The sequence below is a fragment of the Eulemur rufifrons genome, chromosome 19 (genome assembly GCF_041146395.1).
Source record: "Eulemur rufifrons isolate Redbay chromosome 19, OSU_ERuf_1, whole genome shotgun sequence".
NCBI classification, from domain to species: domain Eukaryota; kingdom Metazoa; phylum Chordata; class Mammalia; order Primates; family Lemuridae; genus Eulemur; species Eulemur rufifrons.
In genome coordinates, this window is record NC_091001.1 from 96,903,135 (window position 1) to 96,928,232 (window position 25,098).

General features: G+C 49.2%; 1 protein-coding gene and 1 non-coding gene across 3 annotated transcripts; both read left to right on the top strand.

The window, feature by feature from the left end:
- Nucleotides 1–4,556: 4,556 nt before the first annotated feature.
- LOC138400481 (small nucleolar RNA U13) lies at nt 4,557–4,659 on the top strand. Its single transcript, XR_011236358.1, has one exon. It is a non-coding gene; the product is annotated as a small nucleolar RNA U13 (small nucleolar RNA).
- Nucleotides 4,660–17,467: 12,808 nt separating this feature from the next.
- POMC (proopiomelanocortin) lies at nt 17,468–23,863 on the top strand. Of its 2 annotated transcripts, none has more exons than XM_069494784.1 (3): nt 17,468–17,554; nt 20,804–20,985; nt 23,005–23,863. In XM_069494784.1, the coding sequence occupies exons 2-3, from the start codon at nt 20,854–20,856 to the stop codon at nt 23,671–23,673; spliced, it is 801 nt and encodes a 266-aa protein (XP_069350885.1). In that variant the 5' UTR covers nt 17,468–17,554; nt 20,804–20,853; the 3' UTR covers nt 23,674–23,863. The 2 variants fall into 2 exon arrangements, with proteins under 2 accessions (XP_069350885.1, XP_069350886.1); XM_069494785.1 differs by having other exon boundaries at nt 20,834–20,985.
- The last annotated feature ends 1,235 nt before the right edge of the window (nt 23,864–25,098 follow it).

Genomic DNA, 25,098 nt, shown 5'->3' on the forward strand with positions numbered 1-25,098 from the left:
TTCTATTTTTAGTAAAGGTGGGGGTCTCATTCTTGCTCAGGCTGGTCTTGAACTCCTGAGCTCAAGCGATCCTCCCGCCTCGGCCTCCCAGAGTGCTGGGATTATAGGCATGAGCCATCGCGTCTGGCCCACATTACTTTTTACATTACTAATTTTCAAGTTTTGATATTACTTTTTTATTGAAAAAACACAGAAAACAATAAAAATAACAAATTTTTCATCAGATTAGAAAGGATCATTTTGTTTTCAAAGTTTTTATTCTATTTTCGTAATAAAACACCATGGCCCCAAGGAAAAAAAATTTTTTTCTAGCGTGGCCGTCAACGTGTTAAGAAATTGCCAATCGGTCTTCCATAGCACCGCATGATTTAACATTTCTACCACCAGGGTATGAGGCTTTCAATTTCTCCACATCCTTGTGAACACTCATTGTTTTCTGGGTTTTGGTTTTTTGTTTTGTTTTGGGGTTTTTCACTTGTCATCCTAGTGGTTTCGATTTGCATTTCCCTGATGACAGCTAATGTTGAGCGTCTTCTCACGTGCTGACTGGCCAATTGTCAATTTTCTTCCAGAAAAATGTCTATTCCGATCCTTTGCCTATTTTTAAAGTCAGGCTATTTGTATTTTTATTGTAAGAGTGGCTTATATATTCTAGAGACTAGACTCTAACCAGCTATATGATTTACAAATATCTTCTCTCATCCTGTGAGCTGTCTTTTCACTTTCTTACTGGTGTGCTTTGGCACATGAAAAGTTTTTAATTTTGATGAAGTCCTATTTCTCTATTTTTAATTCGTTGCTTGTGTTTTTGGTGTCATCTCTAGGAAATCACTGCCTAATCCAAGTCACAAAGATTTACCCTAGTGTTTCCTTCTAAGAGTTTTGTAGTTTTAGTTCTTACATTTAAATTTTTGATACATTTTGGGGTTTTTGGGTGTTTTTGGTATATGATAGAGGCCCAAATTCATTCTTTTGCCTGTGGATACCCAGTTGTCCTGGCATGATTTGTTTAAAAGATTAATGATGTCTTTGGGTGAGCAAAAGTCTTTAATTTTAAAGAATTTCAATTTCTTACTTTTTTTCTTCTTGGATTAGTGCCCTCTGTACCTTCTCTGGGAAATCTTTGCTCACTCCAAGCAATGATCCAATTCTTTATAATCTGCTTTATTCCTGACCTTCCACTCCCTGACACTCTAAAGCGGACCCACCTTACCTATCCAGACTCCGTTCCCAAACCAGCATGATGCCCTGGATGGGAAACAGGCTTTGGAGACATATGGACCCCGGTTTGAACCCCACTTTGTCACTCACCAGCTGTGTGTGCTTGAGCAAGCTACTTACCTGTCTGTGCCACTGTTTCCAAATATGGAAAATGGGATAATATTCGTATCTGTGGTAGGCAGGATAATCATTCCCCAAAGATGTCCATGACTCAGAACCTGTGAATACATTCTCTTACATGGCAAAAGAAATTTTGCAGATATAAGTAAGGTTATAGATCTTAAAATAGGGAGATTATCCTAATTATCCAGGTGGGCCCCATCTAATCATGTGAGCCCTTAAAGGCAGAGAACTTTGTCTAGAGTCAGGGAGATGAGGAGTAAGAAGAGGGAAGAAAAACGCAGCTGTATTAGTTTAGTAGGGCTGCCATAACAAAATACCACAGACTGGGAGGCTTTAACAAGGGAAAATTATTTTATTACGGTCCAAGATCAAGGTGTTGGCAGGTTTGGTTTCTGCTGAGGACTCTCTCCTTGGCTTGTAGATGGCTGCCTTCTTCCTGTGTTCTGAATGACTTTTCCATTGTGAGTACGGATCCCAGGTGTCTCTTTTTATAAGGACACCAGTCAGATTGGATTAGGGCCCAATGACCTTGTTAGCCTTAATTATCTATTTAAAGGCCCTATCTCCAAATACAGTTACATTCTGAGGTATTGGGGGGTTAGTTCGCCACCATAGGACTTTTGGAGAAACATAATTCAGTCCGTAACTGTGGCAGAAGGGGAAGTCAGAGAGGTTTTAAGCATAAAAGGGACTCTGAATGGTTTCAAAATGTAGGGGCCAGGCCGGGCACGGTGGCTCATGCCTGTAATCCTAACACTCTGGAGGCCAAGGCGGGAGGATGGCTCAAGGTCAGAAGTTCGAGACCAGCCTGAGCAAGAGCGAGACCCTATCTCTAGAAAGAAATTAGCTGGACAACTAAAAATATATAGAAAAAATTAGCTGGGCCTGGTGGCGCATGCCTGTAGTCCCAGCTACTTGGGACGCTGAGACAGAAGGATTGCTTGAGCTCAGGAGTTTGAAGTTGCTGTGAGCTAGGCTGATGCCACGGCACTCACTCTAGCCTGGACAACAGAGTGAGACTCTGTCTCAAAAAAAAAAAAAAAAAAAAAATTGTAGGGGCCAATGTACGAGGACTTGAAAGTGGTTTCTAGGAGTTCAGGGCGGCCCCCAGTTGATAGCCAGAAATAAAACTGGGGCCTCAGTCCTATCACTACAAGGAGCTGGATTCTGTCACTAACCTGGATGAGTCGGGAAGTGAATTTTTCCTAGAGCTTCCAAATAAGAGCCCAGCTGGCCTTGACTTTGGCCTTGTGAAACCCAGTTCAAAGAAACCACTTGAGCCAATCTCAAGTGCCTTGGAGCCACGGCAACTCTGCACTAAGCAGAGCAGCAATAAGAATTCAAAACTGCCTCCAAAATCTACTCTCTATATACTTATACAATCAAAAAGTTGCTGAAGACTTCACAGGAACACCTGTGCTAGAGGTTATGGAGAAAATTGGATAAGAGAGAAACTCATGGGGGGCTAGAGAAAACCATGAAGCCCGGAGTTCTGCAACTATCAAAAGGGGCCTAGAGTCATCGATGCCTTGGATAGACTCCTACTGGATCCTGGTCCAGAGTCTCTGATGATGCCAATAGCCTCAGTTCCCAAAATGAATCCGGGGTCTCATCAAGTGAATAAAATTTAACAGGTGAGTAAAATTAGTAACATCAGAATGAAGAAATGAATTTGATCTGTGATATGATGGTTTCAAACTATGGCTGCAAATTCTTTGGTGCTCCTTTCTTTGAGATGTGGGGTTGTATGTTCCTTCCCCTTGAATCCTGCAGGGCTTAGGACTTCTTTACCAAATAAGTATGGCAGAGTGACGCTATGTGACTTCCCAGCATAGGTTATTAAGCCATGCAGCTTCCACCTTGCTTTCTGGAACACTCGGTCTTGGACCTCTGGAGTGTCTATATAATAAGTCCAATTACCCTGAGGATGCCATGCTTTGAGGAAGCCCAAGGCACAGGGAGAGGCCTTGAGTACGTGCTCCAATCCACAGAGCCAGCCAAACCTGGTTTTTCTTGGTTATTTTTCATAAACAAGGTCTCCTAATCTTGCTCCCAAAACTCACTCCTGTCTTTCTCATCTCAGTAAATGGAAACTTTGTCTTTCCAGGTACTGGGGCCAGAAGCTTGGATTTGTCCTAGACTCTTCTCTTTCCCTCACACTCTTCATCCAATCCATTAGCAGATCCCGCTGGCTCTGCCTTGGCGATGGGCCCTCCTCTAACTACTCTGAGCCTATCCTGGTCACCATCTCCTGCTGCCTGGGTGTCTGCAGTGGTCTCCCAGCGGGCTCCCTCCCTCAGTCTACCCTCAATCCCGCAGCCACCGTGACCCTGAGAAGACATTATCAGCTCGAGCCACTCCTCTGCCCAGCACGTGGCAAGGGGGTCCCCATCTCACTCAGAGTAAAAGCCCGGGCCCCTCAGAGGAACCACAAAGCTCTACCCACCCCGTCTGCTCCATCTCAAGCACTCTCACCCCCTCTGTTCCAGCCACACGCTTGATGTTCAAACGTGCGAAGTCACAGTCACCGCGGAACTTTTACTCACTGTTTCCTCTGCCTGGAGTGCCCTGGCTCCAAGATCTGCGCAGCTTTCTCCCTCACTTCCTTCAGGTCCCTGCCCCAGTGTCTCCTTGTCACAGAGGCCATCCCGAACACCCCATCCTCACTGTGCCCCTGACAATGCTGCATGGTTCTGCAAAGCGTGGCTCCCCATCCGGCAGAGCAATGCTCCCCTGACCCCGTGCTATGTCCCCCCTCCCCCTGCCAGAGCAGAAGTCCCAGGAGGACAGGGCCTGTGTCTTGCTCCCTGCTGAATGCTGCCTCCTAGGCAGAGCCTGGCACATGGTCAGAGATTTGTGAGTACTTGTTGAATGACCGGGGGATCTTAACATGACGCATCTTCCACTTAGGAGACCCAGACTCATTCTCAGGTCAGAGGTTCCCCCAGTCTAGCCCAGGCAAGTCCCCTCATTTGTGTGCAGCCCCCGCTGAAAATCCAGAAGACGTTTGCATATGGAGCCACTGGCTTCCTGTCAGGGTGGTGGCCCCCCCTTAAGGGTGAGACCCCTGGTTGCTCTGAGCAACTCCTAGAATTTCAAGGTAGGGGGTCGCCAGGCCACACGGGAGCAGGCTTCACCCTGCAGAGGCTCAGAGTTCTTCTGGGAGGGGAGTGAGTGAGGACAGAGGCCAGTAAAGGGTATCATCTGAGTCAGCCCTTCTGTGGCTCCTAAGCCGGATGATCGGGTTTCACCCTGTCATGTGCCATGTGCCTCCCTCAAACCTTGTCACCACGTCAGCACAGTACCCGTGTGACGTAAACAAAAAAAACAGTGCTCCCAACAGAATAAATGACATAAAAGAAAGACGGGAACTTGTTACAGATCCAGAAAAACCTCAGAGACATATCAACCCAATGCCATGTATGGACCTTGTGTGGGTCCAGATTAGAACAAAAACAACTGTAAAAAGGCATTTGAAACCGTTGGAAAAAATTGGACATGGTTGACGTCATTGAGTTTGGTCATGAGTATTGTAGTTATTTTTTAAAAGTCCTCTCTGTTACCAAGACATACAAAGTATTTATAGGTATGATGACGTGAGGTCTGGGATTTGTTTCACATCTTCCAGGAAAAAAAAAAAATCAAAACAAAACCCAGAGGGAATAGTTAAAACAAGGATAGCAGAAGGCTGGTGACTGACGGGCACAGGAGGGCTCATCGTATGATTCTCTCGATATTTTGTGTGTCTGAAAATTCCATAATAAGAAGTTATTAAAAAAAGGAAAGGGCAAATACTCAAAAGGGGAATTTGATTTCTGAAGAGAGAAATTTTGTTTTCCGTATTCTTCTAATTATCTAAAACAATGATTCTCAGCTTTAATAAATGTCTCCCCTTTCGTGATCAAGGTGTAGTCACAGTGCACTGCACAGATCTAAGTTCACAGTGCAGTGAGGGTCCCTCCCGATCTGTCAGTCAACATTGCCATCACCCCAGAAAGACCCTGGGGCCTTTTCTAGTCACTTCCCCTCCCTCCGCATCTGAGTGGTGCCTTTTGCCTGTTCTGCATGTTTTGCATGTTCTACTTCATGAAAATGGAATCACACGCTACGTTGTCTGTGGTGTCTGGGTTTTCACTCAGCATAATGTTTGGGGACTCATCCATGGTGCTGCACTATCCGTGGCTCCTGCCTACTGCTGGTTAGTATTCCATTCTGTGCATATACCACGATTCGCTTATCCACGTTTCTCCACAACCATCCCTTTTAAAGTAACAGTTTGAGTATGTAATTCATACACCATACAATTCACCTATTTGAAGTTGTCAAAACCCCACCAGGGTTTTGGTCTAGGTCTAGTTGCTCATTGCCCAAAGATCCAATTACTGAGACAATGAGGATTGGCACAGAAGAAAGGAATTTGTAATAGACAGACATCTTGCCAGGAGAAAGGGAGAACCTGCGTCAAATCCCTCTCCAGCTGATGGAGATCACGGGGCTTTTTAAGTGGCAGCCACGTGCCTTGGGGCAGGTGGAGGGGGATGGTCCTGGCGAAAGGATGTCTGCCCTGGGTCCTTCAGAATCTCAACTCCTTTGTCTTGTAGAAAATCCACCATTTCAGGCTGGGGTGGTGGCTCAAACCCATGATTCCAGCATTTTGGGAAGCTGAGGCAGGAGAATCACTTGAGACCAGGAGTTTGAGTCCATCATTTTTGGGAAATGACTCAAAGGGTCAAGGGGTTAGTCAAGGGAGAGGGTTATAAGAAACATATGGAGGTTCATGGAACAGGTTACAAAGTGTACCATAAAATGGATTTTAGTACATTCAAAGAGCTGTGCAACCGTCACCACAATCAATTTTAGAACATTTTCATCACCCCAAAGGAATCCTGTGCCCGTCGCCGTCACCGCCCATTCCTCATCAACTCCCCCACCCTTGGCAACCACCAAGCTGCTTCCGTCTCTACGGATTTGTCTACTTGGGGCTTTGCATATAAATGGCATCATATAATCTGTGGCCTTTTGTGTCTGGCTCCTTCCAATTAGCATCATGTTTTTAACGTTCATCGTTGTAGCGTGTGTCAGTGTTTCATTTTGTTACCTAACTGGGGTCTGCTCACGCGGCTCAGGGAAGCCGGACACTGAAGCCAAGAGGTGCAGTGGCAGAAAGAGGCATCTTTATCGCCGGGTGCCGTGCAAGAACGAGCAGCCGAGTTTGTAAAGGCAGGAGTACATTGTAGGGGCCACAATTGTTCATCAATGTATGGAAGTTATACAGTGGCCTGGCCCCAAAAAGTGGGACATCCTGAAGGTGGGGGGGGGCACAGGTGGATTCAGAGATTCTTGGGTTAGTGGAAAGGAGCGTTAGGATGAGTGTGACAGGAAATTTAGAACAAAGCATGGTGGTCAGGGTTTGATTCTTCAGTTCCCCCTTGTCTGTATTATCCATCCTGTGGAGGTTTCTGAAAAATGACTCAAGAATGTTAAGACGCCATCTTCCAGTTTCCTTAGGGAACCGCACACCCCGTGATTTGGGCTGGCCTGGGGGGTCATCGGTACTCCGGATCACGTTTAAGGCCAGCCAGGTGCCCGGAATGTCCCCTGAAGGGACACAAGACTTCCCTTTAAGTCCATGTTTGAGGGGCACAGCAAGCCCCTCAGAGGGTTCCCTGCTGTGTCTCAATTTCTTTTTATTGCCAAGTGGTGTTTCATTGTACGGACGCGCCACATCTTATTTATCCATTTCTCAGTTGATGGGCATTGGGATCTGTTCCACTTTTTTATGACTAATGCTGCTATGAACAAATTTTGGGAATGGAATTGCTAGAGGATATTGTAACTCTACGTTTAACAATTTGAGGACCTGCCAAAGTGTTTGCCAACGTGGCATTATCGTATGTTTCCACCAGCAGCAAAATTCCCTTTTAAGAGTAAATAAGTAGTAAGATCTTATTTATTATTATTTATTATCTTGAAATAAGATGCATTGATAATATAACCACCTCATACCCATAATGAATAGAAAAAAGCTGAATATAAAGATTGAAGTATAATATGAAGGAGAAATAAAAGAAACACAATTGATGCATTTTTAAAAAATGTGACTGAAGTCAGAGACTGCCCCCCCCCAGGTGGATGAGACCTGGTCTGGAGGCATGTCCCCCCAGGGGGCAGCCGAGGCCTCCAGCCCCACCGCTGGCACCAAGCACAGCTGCCCAGGGGGCTGCTTTGAAGGGAATGTCTTTCAACTGGACATGAATATTTTGGCCAGTTTGTTAAAAACAAACTAAACTACCTTTCAGATGTCCTTGCATCCCTCACACCACACACACACACACACACACACACACACGTGCACACACAGCATCGTGGGCTCTTTGAGACGCTGCAGAGCAGGTCACTGTGCACCGGCTCTGCCCAGGCCTGGGGTCACTCTCCAGGGCAGCGGGTCTGAGGGCGCAGTGCAGGCGACTTGGATACACTGTCCTGGCTGCTGCATCCCTCTGAGCAACAGGCTTGAGAATGGAAGACAGGCGCCCACCGGGTGGGGCACAGAGATGAAGATTGAGCTGAGTGCCTGTAAAAAGGCCATTTCAACCCCCCTCCACGCAGCCATTGTTAGGTCTGGAGGAAGGAGGACAGTTCCTGAATGCGTCTCCAGTGTTCCACTAATGGATGTGCATTAGCAACATCCTTTCTGCCCAACACTGCGCTCTCTCTACCTCAACCCCTGGATGGAGAACTCTGCTTTCCTCTGGAAAAGCCACAGTCTAGCCTGAGGCCCTAACAAAGGCATTTTCGCCACAAAAGGACCATTATGATCACTACTGAGTCAGAATGGAGGCTGCTGGCACTTGGGCTCTTTCTGGAAAGAGCGTGGCAGCAAGACGTCATCTGGAAGAGCTTGGTGTGTCTGTAATGTCCACAACATCTTCGACAAAGACCCCACATCCAGGAAGTCCACTCTGATTGCACAGAAACAAACCCTCAGTTTGGAAAAGGGATTGGAATAAGAGAATGGTTCTGAAAGAACACACATGGCAATGCACCCGCGTACAAGCTCAGGGTAAAAGAGCACCTGACATTTCTATCGCACGGCTGTGTACGCAAACTCACAGGCCTTTATGCTGGGATGTCGCCCTGAAATAGGGCCTGCGTGGAGGAGCAGTTGCAGGGGCTCTTTGACCACCCACACTGCCTAGAGCCCACAGGCTGTTGCTGGCAGTAGGAATAGTGGTGGTTAGTCAAGCCAGGTGTTGACTAATTGGCTTCACCTGGGATTGAGAGTGGACAGAGCAGAGACTCGGCTGGCCCACGTGGGGAGACTCAAGTGGTTATTCAGAGAGAATTCAGAGAGGGCATAAGAAAGGCCCAAGGAACGGAGGGACAGGGCTTAGTTCCTGTGCCGCGAGGACTCTGCTGTGCCCACCGGGGCCACGTTCTGCAAGACTAGTTTACTATCGCAGAGCTCGGCTCTAGATCTGAGCTTAAAACCATAGACTGTCAGGCCTGGAAGGGGAGCTAGGGCTAGAACCACGTGCCCTCACCCCTCCCACTGCGTCTTCCTCCACTCTTGACTCTGCCCTGGATGCCCGAGGGCCTGGAAACCAACTCTAGGGAGGGGTGGGCTCTGGCCTCCCCCCTCCTGCCCTGCAGCACCCACCGGGCCCAGCCGGGCTGCTGCATTAATGCACCATTAGCGGATAAAAGCAGTCTCAAGGGTCTCTTCACGAGGCCCCTTTGGCTGTAATAAAGCAAATTAAAACCTCATTCAAAGGTCAATTGAAATCTCTTTCATTCTCTTCTCTGCACAAATTGATTCTTCTTTGCCCTTGGGGTCAAACTGCCGGGGAAGCGGCCCAGCTGCAGCGGAATGGGAGCGCTCAGTGAAAGGGCCGCAGCTGGGCGGATGTTGCAGGGATGAGGGGGACAGAAGGACCCTCCCCCATTCTCTGGGTCATGCGGGGTGCCAGGGACCCGCTCCTCCACTGTGCCCCAGGCTTAAGGGCCCTTTTCTGCAGACCAGCTCCATATCTGGCCCCCAAGCCCCATCAAACTCCTAGAAGGATTCTTAATTAGGGTTTCTGTGGACTACGGCAGAGGCCAAAGGAAAGCTTCCTCTCCACTCTCTGAAGGTTTGCTGACAATGAGCTGACAATACAGTGAAGGAGAACAGGCAGGCAAATGCATTTAATGTATATGGCATGGGGAACGGCGGGAGGATGATTGCCCCTTAGCCCAGTGAGGTCCACATGCTTAAGAATTTTTAAATATTTTTTATTTTTTTAGAGATGGGGTCTTGCTATGTTGCCCAGGCTGACCTTGAACTCCTGCCCTCAAGTGAGCCTCTCGCCTTGCCTCACAAAGTGCTGGGATTACAGTTGTGAGCCACTGCACCCAGGCTCAGATGCTTATATACACTTCTTCATGGGGAACCGGAGGTGGGGGTGCAGGAGGAAGTGATTTTCAGGGGAAATGAATGAGCCCAGAGAAAAAAGGCCTGGACCAAAGTTGCCCTGGGGGAGGTGGTGTGAGGTGAGGGAGGGAAAGTCACTGTTCCCCCTTCACTCCTACAGTACCATATTTTGGGCAATTATTTTCTGAGCCCCAAAACAATCTTAATAGTAGTTAGGATTTCTTGAACATGCTCGTGAGTCTTGAACATGCTCGTGAGTCTTGAACATGCACACGAAAGGGCAGATGCCAGGCTGTTTCTCATTCAGGCACAATGAAGGGAGGGGGTGGGCACAGTAGCTCACGCCTGTAGTCCCAGCTACTCGGGAGACTGAGGCAGGAGGATCGCTTGAGCCCAGGAGTTTGAGGTTGCTGTAAGCTAGGCTGACGCCATGGCATTCTAGCCCAGGCAACAGAGCAAGACTCTATCTCAAAAAATGATAATAATAATTAAAAAAATAAATAAAAGGGCTCCCTTCCTCATTCACTCCCTCCTTCCCTGGCTCTGCAAATATTTCTTGAGCACCATCTCTCCACCAGGCACCTTGCCAGGAACTTTCCACACGCAGAGTATGGCAGCTGTGCCCTGGCAGGCAGGGGCGCCAGCTGAGCCGCCCAGAGGCCCCTCTGGTCCAAACAATAGCAGGAATGAAGGGCTCCCTCTGACAGAAGCCCTGGCTGGGCCCAAGGAACCCCAAGAAGGGACAGTTGTTCTTCCATGAGGCAGGCTGGCAGCCGCCTCCAGCTTGTCCACAGAGACTGGAGAGTGAGCGGAGAAGGGTGGGCCGGCTGGAGCTGGGTGCCTCGCCGTGACCCTCAAGGCTTGAATCGGTGCCTATGCCAGCACAGCCCACCGAGTGCACACAGAGGGCAGCCTCATCCCTGAGTCGTCTAGTGAAATGCCCCCACGGCCCGGCCCCGGAGCCCGGAGGCTGAGAGCAAGGCCACTCTCCTCGTGCCTCCTCACCCCCACCCCGTGTTGGGCTCTCTGTCCCCCCATCCCTGTTGCTGGCCTCCCAGCCTTTTGCCACCCCGAAGAGGCCACCTCTGCACCTGCCTTTGTAACGCACTCACACCTTGGTGACATCTCTTTTCCAATTAAACCTTCAAAGGTGAAAAGCTGGGATGATGAGAGCAGCCCTGGCCCTGGACCTGCAGCCACCTGGCGTGACTGAAGCCAGGTGTGGGTGAATCACTCTGGCCTCATGAAGCCGCACACTTAGGGTCTCCAAAGGAGTCCATCAGCTACCCTGTCCAAAAGACCCTGTATCTGCTCCCGTCTTCCCGCTTTCCTTCCCTCCTTTTCCCTCCTCCCTCCTGCCTTCCCATAGCACTCCCGTAATTCTAAGGCTAAGGGCCAGTCCCTGTGTGGGCTGAGGCCAGGCTCTGCTCTGAGAGCTTTGCCTACATTACATGTAGTCCAGTAGTCCAGGGGTCTAGCTGGAGGATAAAAATGAAGAGAAGCTCTTGAACCCCTGGCATACTACAGGCAGGAAGCAAGTAAGAGGGCTGTTCAGCTGCGGATCTTGGCCATTGTGGAAAAGGAAAGATAACACAAGAATGGACCAAGAGCTGCAGAGAATCATCCCAGGCAGCGGAACTGCGTCCTAAAAGGACTGGTCACACGTGCCAGGCTGGATTTCAGAATGTCTACAGACTGGGAACTCCTGTGCCCTATGTCCCGCTTGTGTTGAATGGGAGGGTCTATAATGGTCGTCCTAGGCCTGTGGCACCAGGGTGTGTGAAATGGGTGTGAAAAAAACTCGCATCTTCACTCTCTGGGTCTTTAGCGTTAGAAGAACTGTGTCCAAGGAACTGCGCCTGAGAAACGCCGGCCATGCCCACAAAAGTTTTAGATGATGAGATCTGGGACTTCAAGTTGATGCCATAATGAGATGAGAATTGGAGGTCTTTATTTTTTTCTTTTCTTTTTTCTTTCCACACATGAGATTTTGAGAAGAATTGGAGGCCTTGAGGGAATGAATGAGCATATTTTGCATTTAGAAGGGATTTGAATTGTTGTGACCGTAGGTTGAACTCTGGCAGACTATTTTCCCAAAGAGTCCACTACTGTACACCCAGCTAGCCACATATTCTTCTCACACTGTAAAAGTGATCCGCCCTCCATGAGAGCTGGGGTCTGTATTACTTTCCCTTGAACCTGGGTGAAAGGAACTTTGTCACTGCCCCAACCAGTATAATTTGGCAGAAGTGATGCTCCACGACATCCAATGCTAGGTCGTAAAAGGCAATACAGCTGCCTGGCTCTCTCTTTCGGACACACGCTGGGGATGCCTGAGCCAGTGCCTAGGGAGTCTGGCTACCCTAACTCAGCTATGCTGCAGAGATCACGTGGCAAGACCACACAGAGGCAGGGAGAGGTGTCCGCGGAGCCCAACCGTTCCTGCCCACAGCTATTTGAGCCTTCCCAGCCCGGGAACCAGACCTGCGAGTGAGTGGCTTCAGATGGTTATAGGCCCCAGCCTGTCTTTAAGCTACCCAAGCTGGTGCTGCTGAGCCCTGCTCATACCACAGATTCCTGATCAAAAGAAATGTTGTTTTATGTTTTTATTTTTTATTTTATTTATTTATTTTTGAGACAGGGTCTCACTGTCACCCCAGCTAGAGTGCAATGGTATCATCATAGCTCACTGCAACCTCAAACTCCTGGGCTCAAGTGGACTACAGGCATGCACCATTATGCATGGCTAATTTTTCTATTTTTAGTAGAAATTGAATGGTGAATGTGGGCAGTGGTGGAGGTAATATAGGATCAAGGGTGAAGATGGCAGAGATGTGCTAGCACAGGACTGTGTGCCGATGGAATAACCCAGCAGAGAGGGAGAAACTGATGCTACAGATGAGAGTGGGAGAAGCCAGATCATCCGAGTCTTAAGTAGAACAGAGATGGGAGCCAGAGGAAGAACCTATCCTTCAGATGGTGGAGAGCTTCTTCTGCCCTAACAGGGGGGAAAGAGGAGAAGGAGGTTCAGACACAAGGAGACTTGCAGAATAAGCCACAGGAGGCTTCTGTCTCTACCAAAGGATTTACCTTTTGACCCAGCATTTCCTGAGAATTATCCCAAGGAAATTATCTAGCAGTTACACTAAATGCTGTTCAAGACTATTCATGCAACATTGTTTATAGGAGCAATAAAACAAAATGAACTAAACATCTACAGTAGGGTACAAGGACTATGGTAAAGCCATAATGGAATACTTTGCAACCATTTAAAATAATAATATAGACATTTATTTCTAGACATAAAAAATGACCACTATGATGTATTGATAAGTGAGGGAAGTATAAGATACAGATACAGATATAGATGTAGCTATAGATAGAAATTAGAGATACAGATTAAAAGATACCAAAGTGTTAATAATGGTTGTTCTGGTTATCTAAGCTAAGTCACAAACCATCCCAATATTGAGTGGTTTAAAACAACAACGTTGGCCGGATGTGGTGGCTCATGCCTGTAATCCTAGCACATTGGGAGTCCAAGGCCAGAGGAATGCTTGAGGCCAGGAGTTCGAGACCAGCCTGAGCAAGAGCGAGACCGTGTCTACAAAAAATAGGAAAAATTAGCCGGGCGTGGTTGTGCACACCTGTAGTTCCAGCTACTAGGGAGGCTGAGGCAGGAGAATCACTTGAGCCCAGAAGCTTGAGGTTGCTGTGAGCTAGGATGTTGTCACTGCACTCTAACCCAGGCAACAGAGTGAGACCCTGTCTCCAAAAAAAAAAAAAAAAAGAGGGCATTTTTTTTGTGTGTGTGCCAGGATCAAATAGAGAAATTGTAGGGAGTGAAGGCCCTGGCCCCCTAAAATCTGATGGAAAAGCAGCGACAAGGGGCAGATTAATTAATGGGAGAAAAGACATACACATGTATTTAACGTACACACAGGAGCCTTCAGAATGAAAACCCAAAGATATAGGGGAAATTGTCCATTTTTATGCTCAGGTTCAACAAAGTATGGACAGCTGTGTGTAAATATGATTGGATAAAAAGGGTATGACCTGATGCTAACAGACTGAGTGGGGAAACCCAGCAAGGCCTGTTTGTCTAGAGTCTTCTTGGCCTCTCTGAGCATGTATTCCTTCCTTCTGGGTGTGGAGCAGGGCCCTACAGTCAAACAAGTTAGGTCAGATAAGTACTTTGTGGCCAGTTTCGACACAGGTTAATTTTAGGTTTTATGGCTGGCTTTCAGAGAAAAGAGGTTCTGGATTTTATGATCTGCCTTGGGGAAAGAGGGATTCCAGTTTCCATGACTAGCCTTAGAAATGGGACTGGGAGCCGGGAGGACAGAAGGTCAGAGAGCTTTCCCTTCTGAGGCCTTCATTTTGGGGTACTATTTCCTGAGCCCTATCAAGATAGATAAATCCACAAAATAAGGGGGAGATTTTAAAAGCATACTTCTCTCAGTAACTACTAGAATAAGATGAAAAATAATCAGCAAAGATATAGTTAGAGAAAGGATGTGGAATGTCTGCGCAACCACAGAATGAATACATACTCTTTTGAAGTGCATCTGAAACACTCATCAAAATGGACCATCTGTTCATCCATTAAGCAAGCCTCAGAAAATTTCTAAGGACAGAAATCAAACAGAGCACGTTCTCTGACTACAGGAGAATGAACCTAAAAATTAGTTTCAAAACACAACTGAGAAATCGCCAAGGTTTGGAAGTTAAACATTTCTCAATAACCTATAAGTCAAAGAAGATATTTAAATGAAAATAAGAAAATATTTTGAACTAAATGGTAATAAAAATATAACATATCAAAACTTGTGGGTTACAACTAAGGCCATATATATGTTACCGACAGTTCAGTACTTGTCCCCATGGACGAACGAAGAACGAGGATAAGCAGTTTGAGGAAAAGGAAAGAGAATTTGCTGGCAAATGAGGGAAATAGCAGACTCTTGTCTTAAAGAACCATAGTCCTCCCTTTAAGCAGAAATATCGAGTTTTTAAAGGGGGTTCTCAGCTTCAGGCTATTGTTTAACTACGGTTGGCCGTCCTAAGTCCTGATCACTTTATCTCGGGAGAAGATGATCCCACGATCTTTGCCCAGACATTTCAGTGGAGTCATCTCCTGTGGTTTAAAACAAAGAACAAGGGACACTCCTCGGCCCCTCTGATTATTGGCCCTGGGCAGGAATGCAGGTTTTAATTCCTCAAAAAGGTTGAGGGGTTTTAAAGACACAACTTGTAAAACATTTTGCCCATTTTTCAGATCCTTACTTTTGTTACACTTAGAAAGAAATTTATGGCTATAAATACATATGTAAAAAAAGAATAAAGTTCAAATATAAATTATCTAAGTAACAGCATTTAATGTCCAACTCAAGAGTATAGAAAAAAAGTATCTGTCAATGGAAAAGAAAACCCAAACTCTGTAAAATAATTTAAAGAGGTTTATTCTGAGCCAAATATGTGCGACCATGGCCCAGAGAGCCATGCCCAGGAAGCTTTGAGCAAGTGGTCCCGCCGTGGCTGAGTTACAGTTTGGTTTTATACATTTCAGGGAGACAAGAATTACACATAAAATCATAAATAGATACGTGGAAGGTGTACATTGATTTGGCCCGAAAAAGCATGACATCTTAAATAATTTACTGTGTTCCCGTGAATAAAGGGGAAAAAATCATATCAGTTCAGGTGATCGGAGGCACCTGCTCCAGGCTTTCAAAGAGGAGCTAGTGATGCAAGGATACAGGGGCAGTGATGACTCCTTTTTGGTGGCATCAGCTGAAGTGAGGATGGCAACTTTCCATCTTGGGGACAGAAGTGACATTTATGTCTGATGCCTGTGGTGTTGACAGTGCCACTTGTGGCCTCTTATTCCCAGTAGTGGTCTGGTTTTCTTTTTCCACTGGATCCAGTGGTCTGATTTTGGCCATGGTCCCAGCTGCCCTTTGTTTCTGCCCATTTTAGATCCTGGTTCCCCACCTGCCCAATGGTTCTAAATGTGATTCAAGAGCCTTGCAGTTCACACTGGCCAAAGTAGGCTGTGCTGCATGTAATTGAGAACCTGGCTGGCAGAGGAGGACTGAAGCTAGGTCAATTCGAACTTTTCCTGATCTGACTTTTCTGCTGCCATCAGCTGCCTCTTGAAGTTATAAAAATGGCATAAAGGAACATAAGACAAAAATCTGCTTGAAAGAGCTTACATGCCTGGTGGTGGTAGGGGTGGGGTGTATGAAAGATAGAAGGTGGGAGTGAATTGGTGCAAGTCACATGCACCGAAGAGATGGTGACAGGCTTCTGTGGAGAGCAGAGAAGGCCACACCTCATAATCCTGGGAGGAAGGGTGGCCAAAAAGGGCTTTAGAGAACAGGTGATGATGGATGAACTACATATTCATGTGAGTCCAAGCTTCTCTGATGGCTGGAGGGAGGCAGGATATGCTAGTTGGGGGAACAGTGTGGACAAATGGAGGCCTGTTGCGGGTGGCTAAAGTGCCAGGATGCGAGACGGAGAGCTGGGAGATGACCCTGGAGAGAGGCCAGGCGATAAAGCATCTTGTTTACTGTTAAGGAGCCTGAATCTCTCTTTTGGCCCAAAAGGAAAGGGTTACTGAATGTAAAGTGAATGTCACCAACCAGAAAAGCTGAATTTGCAAGGGAGTCTTAGAGTCCAAATGAGCATCTAATTGGGAAAAAAGAAAGTTCCTGCGTTTGGCAGATTGAACAAGCACCTTGATTTGAAGTTTAGTTTAGTCCCAATACTCCCACCCAATTTGGTTTGGCTGCTTTAGTCCAGGTTAAGGTGGAGCCTCTTCCACGGCAGGTGTGAGTGCTGTCCTCTTCTCCCTGGCCTGACATACGGGATTAGAGCCAAGCCAGAACACGGGGCCAGGCAGGACAGCGAAAATTGTGAGCCTCCCCAGACCACTCTGCCAGCTGCAGGGAGGGATCAGAGGCTGCAGGGAAAGTACTTCAGCTGCTTTTCACAGAATGTCACCCGCGCTTCGCCATTAATGGTCTAAGGTTAACGGGACTATTTCCTTGGGGTCTGGGACACAGAGGGGAGCCTGCCCTGGACCAGCCCCTCAGGGAGCAGGCCCTGAGGGAGGGCAGGGCAGCTCACCTTCCCACCTCCAAGAAGGCAACCTGTCCTGGGCCTCAAGTGAGTGACTCCTGACCTTCCCTGCTCCCTCCCGCAAAGTGGAACAGAGCGGTGTGAGTCCCCACGCACCTGCATCACAGTTCCCAAGCCTCTGGCAAATCTGCGGCATCACAAACGCACTCCGCTTGCGGTGATATTTACCTCCAAATGCGAACACGGCAGATGCCAAACTGAGCAGCTCTCGGGTAACTTGACCCTCTCCCCAACGACCTCAGAGGCGCCCAGGCCTGCCCCGCCCCGGGGTGCTAAGCCTCCCGCGTCCTACGTGGAGACCCAGCTGTAATTAAGTTCTTCCTGACGGGCCGCCAGGTGCGCGCTTTGTCAAGACGGTGCTAATTCCAGCCCCCTTTCCAGGCACGTCCGCCCTTGCGCTCAGCCCCTTTCTGGAAGGCCCCTCTCCCTGCGCCCCGCGGCCCCCCTGCCTGCGGCCCCCCTCGCGGGTTGAGCTGCAGAAGCGCCGCCAGAAAGGTCACGTCTAAGCGCCCACCCGGAGAGCCCTGCAGGTATATAAGGACAGACGAGAGCGACGGACCAAGCGCGGCGAAGGAGGAGAAAGGGGAAGAGAAGTGACTGAGAGAGGTCGCCCGGCATCCTCGCCTCCAAGGAGCAGCCTCCCGGCGACAGGTAAGGGCGCTCTTCCCCCGGGACCCCTGCCCGGCCTCGGGATGCTCTCGGCCGACTCGGAAGGCTACCCGAGTTCTTTGCAAACTTTCTGTGCCGCCTGAGGCGTGAGAAGTCGCCTAGCGCAGCGGCGACAAGGGCCTGCGTCCGGTGCCTTCCAGGGAGCCGGCGGCCCTCGGCAACCCCTGCGGTGGCCGCCGTCTGGGGTCGCGGCGCTCGGGTGGGGAAACCGGGGCGGCTGGCTGCCAGGAGCCCCGAGACTCAGACCGCCTTCGAGGGAGGTCCCGGTCTTTTGAATCCTCTCCCTCCAGATGTTCGGGAGAGGTGTCACTTCTTCCAAGTCGGATACCATATACTCCAGCGCAAATTCATATCGGAAATGGGAGCAGGAGAGAAAAGGCTGGAAGTCACAAGACTCCCTGCATGCCAGATTGTTTTGGATTCAGACCCCGGAATCCTCGTTTCGCTGCCCACCTTAGCGCACCCGGGGTGGCCGCGCTCTGATGATTACTCGATTCTTGGGTCGATTACAAGACAGGACAGTCGAGTCCCTCCTCGCCAAGACCCAGCTGGGGTTAAAAACAGGTGGCGGGGTGGGAACTGTCCAAGGTCCTGAAACGCCGGGTCTAGTTTCGGAAGCCTTCACTAGGACCGCAGGGTGGACCGTTCATCCCGCAAACCCTGGTGGTTTGCGGGGCGCCGGCAGCCTTTGAACTGACCAAGGCTCAGGCAAGGGGCGTTCCCAGTGAGGGAGAGACGCTCCGCTGAGAATGTGGATCCCCCAAATTCTTCATGTGTCAATGGGGCTGGGCTGGTTCTCACAATATGGCTGGAAGGAGCCAAGGAAAATAACAACATATGTTTGTTTTGTCAATTCATAAGATACGTACAGATGATGGCTAATTTATAACAATATTCCTTTGACACTTTCGTTATAGGACTTGACACGTATGTCATGGTGCAAAGACAAAACTCTACATCTCTGCTCTCATCTTCACAGAAGGGCACGGCCAGTGTGCGGTTTTAGAGTAACAAACAAAATGTTTTGTTTAGTTCGTAGAGAGTTCCCCTACACGTACGAAGTTCTAATCAGTGTAGTTCTATTATGAAGTTAATGTAAAGATTAACAAATTGCAAGTTTCTGTTTTTCCAGGGGTTTCAATTATTGGATTATGACACTCACCCTACTTACAAAAAGCACAGCATTGGACATTTCCCCATTAATATGTTGCTTTAAAAAATGACACAAATAAGGTAATATTTGTTCATTGTAGAAGAATGGAAAATATACGTAAGCAAAAACGAATTGCTTTCAGGAATCCATCTAACATCTTAGCAATAGAATAAAAGCTCTGAGGGGGTGGGGAGGGAGACCGTGCGACGTTGCACGACAGCCAGGGGGCAGGGGAGGAAATGCTCTCTGGGGGCTTTCCAGGAAGGCCTGAAATTATGTTGAAGGCTTTTAGCAAATGCCAATCATTTCAGAATGGTCATCTTTGAGAACTGAAATATAGTTGGCGGGACTGTAAGACCTGTATGGTTTTTTTTCTCTCTCTACTGTTATTGTACACTTGCCCTCAGTGACGTAACTACCATTTTTTCCTGCTTCTGTAACAGCTGGACATTTTTTGGAGCTGGATGTGCTGTGTGGTCTTAGAGCTTTAATCTAATTGCCTTGTCCACCAAGTTCGGCCTTCGTACTTGAACTGGAGCACCAGCAGGCTACAACAGGAGCAGCCTGTCCCTTGGTGTCAGGTGGAGACTCTCCCAGTTGCCTCTTCAGCAGAGGCGCCGCTGGGCCGGTCACCGGCTGCTAGCGCCACCTAATGGCTGCTCAGAGAACGCTCAGCCGTGCCAGGCCACTGTTGGGAAGCCAGCCCACCGTTGGGAAGCCAGCCCGGAGCTGGCCGGGCTCACGGGGAATGGGGTGGGGGTGGGGCAGAGAGAAGGAAGTGGCTCCCTGAAGTGCACAATGAGGGCCCGGAGGACTTTCACTTCCAAAGCCTCCCCTATAAAAAAGATTTGGCCCTTGCCTCCCCAAATGAGAGATTTCTTTTAGGCAAACTTATTTTAAAATGCAAATGTTCATTAGGAATGACAAGACACTTAGTCATCCACACTTTAATGCGAATTACTTTTCTCATCTAATTAGATTTCTTCCCAGCCGCTGGCTGAGAAGCTCTGAAATCCAGAAGGGTTGCAGGGTTGGTGGTGAGCTGATCACAGACCTCTGGGTGGTTTCAGGCGGCAGACCTGGGTAGAGGAACTTGGCAGAGCTAGCTGTGCCGAGAAAGGGGGTGGTGGTGGACACAGGGGCCAAGGGCACCATGGGTGCCCCCTCCCTACTTCCTCCTGGCCTCCTGACCTCAGCATCTGCCCAAAGGCACTTCCTGGATTCTCTGCAAGTATCTGGCTGCTCACACCAGAAGCTAGTTCCCTTCTGGTCTCCTGTCCATCTCTTTTCCTGAGAGACCTATGTCCTTTTCAAGTCCAGCTATTTTAGACCACATTTGAGAGACCTAGAGGACAAGAGGTCTGACATGTAATGTGTTCAGAAGATGAGCCAGTTTTAACAGACTTGGGATCTGCTTTAAAACTAAATCTCTCCAAAGTTACTGGGCTCTGGGTAGCAGAGATCACCTGAGTGATTTATGTATGGAGTATCAATTCAGGTTGCCTGAAATTGTGACTAAATTGGCCAGTGGTTTTATTTGCTTTTATGCAAACCTAATATTCATAGGGAATAGAGTTTCAGAGGAATAATAGGATCCTGGTGGAAGAAAAGGGGGAAAGATCATCTTGAGCTGGAACTTCAGAGTCCTTTTGTCTTTCCCAAGTGACTCCCATCCCTTGGATCTGGAATGTTTGAATATTATAGCTTCGTGTAGGTAGTGAAGGAGAAAAGCTCTGTGCTGGGAACAGGAGAACTTAGCCTTCCCTTGTCATGAAAATCAAAGTAATTGTCTCTCTCTGGGCTTCATTTCCCCATCTCTCAAATGAAGGGCTGAATGAGGTGATCTTCAAAATCACTTCCAGCCCTAACCTCTTTAGGGCTCTCATTTTAACCAGAGATAATGGGATAGTTTACCCAGGTCCCTCTCCCTACCACAACTCACACCACCCTGCACACCTCCCTTCTCCTCAGCACTGCTCCTGTCCTCAAAAAGCCTTGAACTCCACAACTGAGTGTGTTGTTAATGTTGGCTCAAGGTCCTTCCTGGTGAGTGGCCAACATTGTTCTGCTCCTCGCAGGGGTCCCTCTAATCTTGTTTGCCTCTGCAGAGACTCAGCCTGTCTGGAAGATGCCGAGATCGTGCTACAGCCGGTCGGGGGCCCTGCTGATGGCCTTGCTGCTTCAGGTCTCCATGGAAGTACGTGGCTGGTGCCTGGAGAGTAGCCAGTGTCAGGACCTCACCACGGAAAGCAACCTGCTGGTACGTGGGCTATGGCTGCCATCTTGGTTTGGACATCAGATGGGACTCCGGCTGGGATAGCTCAAAGGAAAGGGGTGTGGGGAGGAGGAAATTCATTCCCAGTGGTGGGGTGATCCAACCTAGGGCGGGAGCAGAACTTTGCAGTGAAGTCAGATTTGGGCCAATGAGGGGAGGAAGCAGCTTCAGGGAGATGGGTCCACAATTCCTGCTGGATTAGCCTTACTCCCTGCTGTCTTCTGCAGAGATCCCACATCATTTAAACTATTTAGAGACAGTGGCCTAAAAACAATAATTGTTCCCTCAATCATTTTTAAATTTTTAATCTTTTAGCCCCCAAATTATTCCATTTTAAATAACCTCAAATCACTTGACATTTGCACTTTATATTTCTTCCTTTTTTATCTACTGCCAGTTACAAAGTCTGCTAGGTAGTTCCACAAATCATCTTTAGGGGAAAAAGGAAAAACCAAGTCACCATTTTTCTGTCACTGGTATCAAATATCTTGTGCTCCTGTTGGAGGACTGGCCTTCTGTCAAGTTCCTCCGCAGTCTTTCCAGAAGCAGAGGCCCTTGTGCCAGGCTGGAGCTTCCTCCAGGTCACCACAGGGTGTGTGTGTGTGTGTGCGTGTGTGTGTGTTGGGGGGCATAAATGAGAAAGATATCAAGCCCAAGGATTAAAAGACACTACTGATGTCAGTGACTGAGATTCCATCTTGCTGCCAGCACCCGCCAGGTGAGGGTGGAATGTACGTCATTACATTCTGTGTGTTTTGTCAAAGGAAAAGCTGAGTTAAGGTGAAGGGACAGACTTCCTCAAAGACACAGAATAGGTTTCACGTATAATATAAAATGGAAACAAACAACCCAGGAGATTCTGTGAGTTCCAGTTCGGAGAGACCCAAGAGTTTCTCGATTGGAGACATCCACTGCACAGCCTCTCCTGGTGAGAGCTCACCAGGGAAGCAGCACCACACACAGAACCCATGGGTTCTAGTTCCAGTTCTGCCACTAATGAATGAGTTGTGGGACCTTGACCAGGTCCTTTCACCTCTCTGAGCCTCTTGTTTCATTATCTGCCCAGAGAAGAGGGATGTAAATTAAATAATTTTTATTTTCCACTGTTAACATTCCCGTAGTATTATAATTTGAAATCCCTAGAGTAGGAAATTCCCAACTCAGCAGAGCGGGTGGGATCCTTTTGTTTTCTCCTCTGCAGTTCCCAGGTCACTGAAAACTTTCCTAAGCAAATGTGTACCACAGTTGAGTCCTCTAGGGACAGGGAGCAGAGACGAAGGCTTCAGGGGCCTCGCAATGGAAATGACCCTGGCTTTCCATGCCTCCCTCCTTCAAAATGAGGTGACAGGGAAATAAGCCAACCCAGCCCACAGCCTACTGATTGGGGGCTGGTACAGGGATATCAGTTCAGAAGACTTGAAAGAACCAGAGAAAGTGCATGTAGGTGCGGGAAAGTTTTGAGGCAGAGTGCAGGGATAGGGCTGGGGTAGGGCATGAGGCGGGTTTGCAGATTTCAACGGTTAAGGTTGAGGCATTATTGAAAATATGGACCCTAGAAGCCAGACTTCTGTCATGTGGAGAGATTCTCCCCCAAATTTCGGCCCCACCCCCTCCGGGTCTTGAATTAACCCATATGTATTTATTCTGTATTCATCTGGTCTTCTGGGAGCAATTCCTACCTATCAGGCACATGACAGTAAGACGTTGACCCTGTTCACAAAAGCTATGGCGGGGGGCAGGCAAGTAGACCCCACATTGGGGTGGGGGATGTTGCAGTTGCCAGGCAGAAGTATGCAAGGGTACAGGGAGGAAGAGGCCATGCGCCAGGTGAGTCTTAGGAGTTGTCCACCAGTGCCAAGAGGACCGGGTGCGCTGACATGCTCGGCGTGGGAAGGGAGGGGCCTCGCGACGCGCCATGGAGCCTGGTCCCCGCCGCACGCGGTGAGGGCCCCGGGCGCCCGGGTCGCAGGCTCGGCCGCCCTCACGCGCCGGCGTCTCCCCCAGGAGTGCATCCAGGCCTGCAAGCCCGATCTCTCGGCAGAGACGCCCGTGTTCCCAGGCAACGGCGACGAGCAGCCGCTGACCGAGAACCCCCGGAAGTACGTCATGGGCCACTTCCGCTGGGACCGCTTCGGCCGCCGCAACAGCAGCAGCGGCGGCGGCGGCGCGGGGCAGAAGCGCGAGGAGGAGGTCGCGGCGGGCGAAGGCCGCGCCCTGGTGCCCGCCGGCGGCCCCAGTGCCCGCGGGGATGGCGCCGAGCCGGGCCCGCGCGAGGGCAAGCGCTCCTACTCCATGGAGCACTTCCGCTGGGGCAAGCCGGTGGGCAAGAAGCGGCGCCCGGTGAAGGTGTACCCCAACGGCGCCGAGGACGAGTCGGCCGAGGCCTTCCCCCTCGAGTTCAGGAGGGAGCTGGCCGGCCAGGGGCACGAGGTGGCGCTTGGCCCCGACGGCACTGCCGAGGGCGAGGCCGCGCTGGCCGACCTGGAGCACGGCCTGCTGATGGCGGGCGAGAAGAAGGATGACGGGCCCTACAGGATGGAGCACTTCCGCTGGGGCAGCCCGCCCAAGGACAAGCGCTACGGCGGCTTCATGACCTCCGAGAAGACGCAGACGCCCCTGGTGACGCTGTTCAAAAACGCCATCGTCAAGAACGCCCATAAGAAGGGCCAGTGAGGGCGCAGCGGGGCACAGGGACGTCTTTCTCCAGGGAGTCGACCCTAAAGGCCCCTGCCCTCTCCCACTCTGCTGCCGCAGACATTCAGCCTCTTAAAGCTGTCTGTAGTTAAGAAATAAAACCTTTCAAATTTCACATCCGACTCTGACTTTGTAGACTGTGAATAAAATTAAAATACATAGCATCAAATAAAAGCAGCATATATTCGAGTGGGAACATAATGGTTTCCATGTGATCAAGTGGTAGGATATTTCACGGGATGTAGATGGTGAGAATGGAAAGAAAATGTACTTCCTCTCCCTGCCCCATAAGTGGATCTTCAGGGAACCCAATAGTTTGCGTGATGGCTCAGGGTGGCTCCAGCACCCCTAGGACGGCTACATTTCCCCCCTGCTGTACTGCGCGGGAAGGACTGCTCAGCTAGCAGACATGCCAAAAAGCAGGAGTCCTACAAGAGTGAGCCCCGGGTCCCCCGGCTCCCTGTCCAGCTCCAAAGGCCTGTGGAGCGTCTGTTGAGGCCCCCCCACGCCTGGGAGGGCTCTGGGCTGTGGTACTACTTCCCTGGATCTAAGTCCTGACTGTTCTAGCAATTTGTGTGACCTTAGGCAAGTCCCCGAACTTCTCCAAGATTTAATTCTCTCATCTACTCTTCCCTTCCCAGCGTGAGGGCTAGTGTGAGGATTACAGGAGAAAATGGATGTGATCGTCTTTTAATCACTGACAGAGTGAGAGCTGAGAGTTGGTACCAACTGGTTGGTACCAACTGGAACTGGTTGCTACCAACCAGTTCCAATCTGACTGCACCTCCAGGCTGCTCAGATATTCTCAAACACAGGGTCTCTCTCTCTCTCTTCCTCACCTCCCCCTAATGGAGAAACACATCCACACAACACAATATACACAGGTGCTTCTTCCAGCCCCTCAAGCTCAAGCCTTGATTGAGGTTTTCCCTCACCCTCCCCACCCCTCCCAGCTGTGCCCAAGCTCCTCCCTCCCCACATTGCCCAGCTCCACCCCTCCCTCCGTTCTCAGTACTCTCCCCCCATAACAGATTCTTACCCAACTGCCCTCGCCGCCTCCAGTTGCTCTCCTCCCCAACCCATCATACACAAATTCTTCATATTGATGTATACAAAGTCCTGCTTTCTCCACATTCCCTGGTTCAAGAGTCAAAACAGTCCTCACCCCAGTTTTCCATCAATTCCAAACTACCACAGGGCATGGCACCCAGGGCCCTCGTCAGCAGGGCTCACTCTCTTTACCAAACCCTGTTCCCACATGTGCCCAAATGAAGGCTCTACCTCACACCTACTGCTCTTCTCACTGTTCTCCCATCCTCCTGCACCTCTGCCTGGCACCCCTGCCTTCCCCTGCCATTTTGAATGCTGCCCTTTTTTTCCTTATGAGCCCAGGCTCAGGTTCTC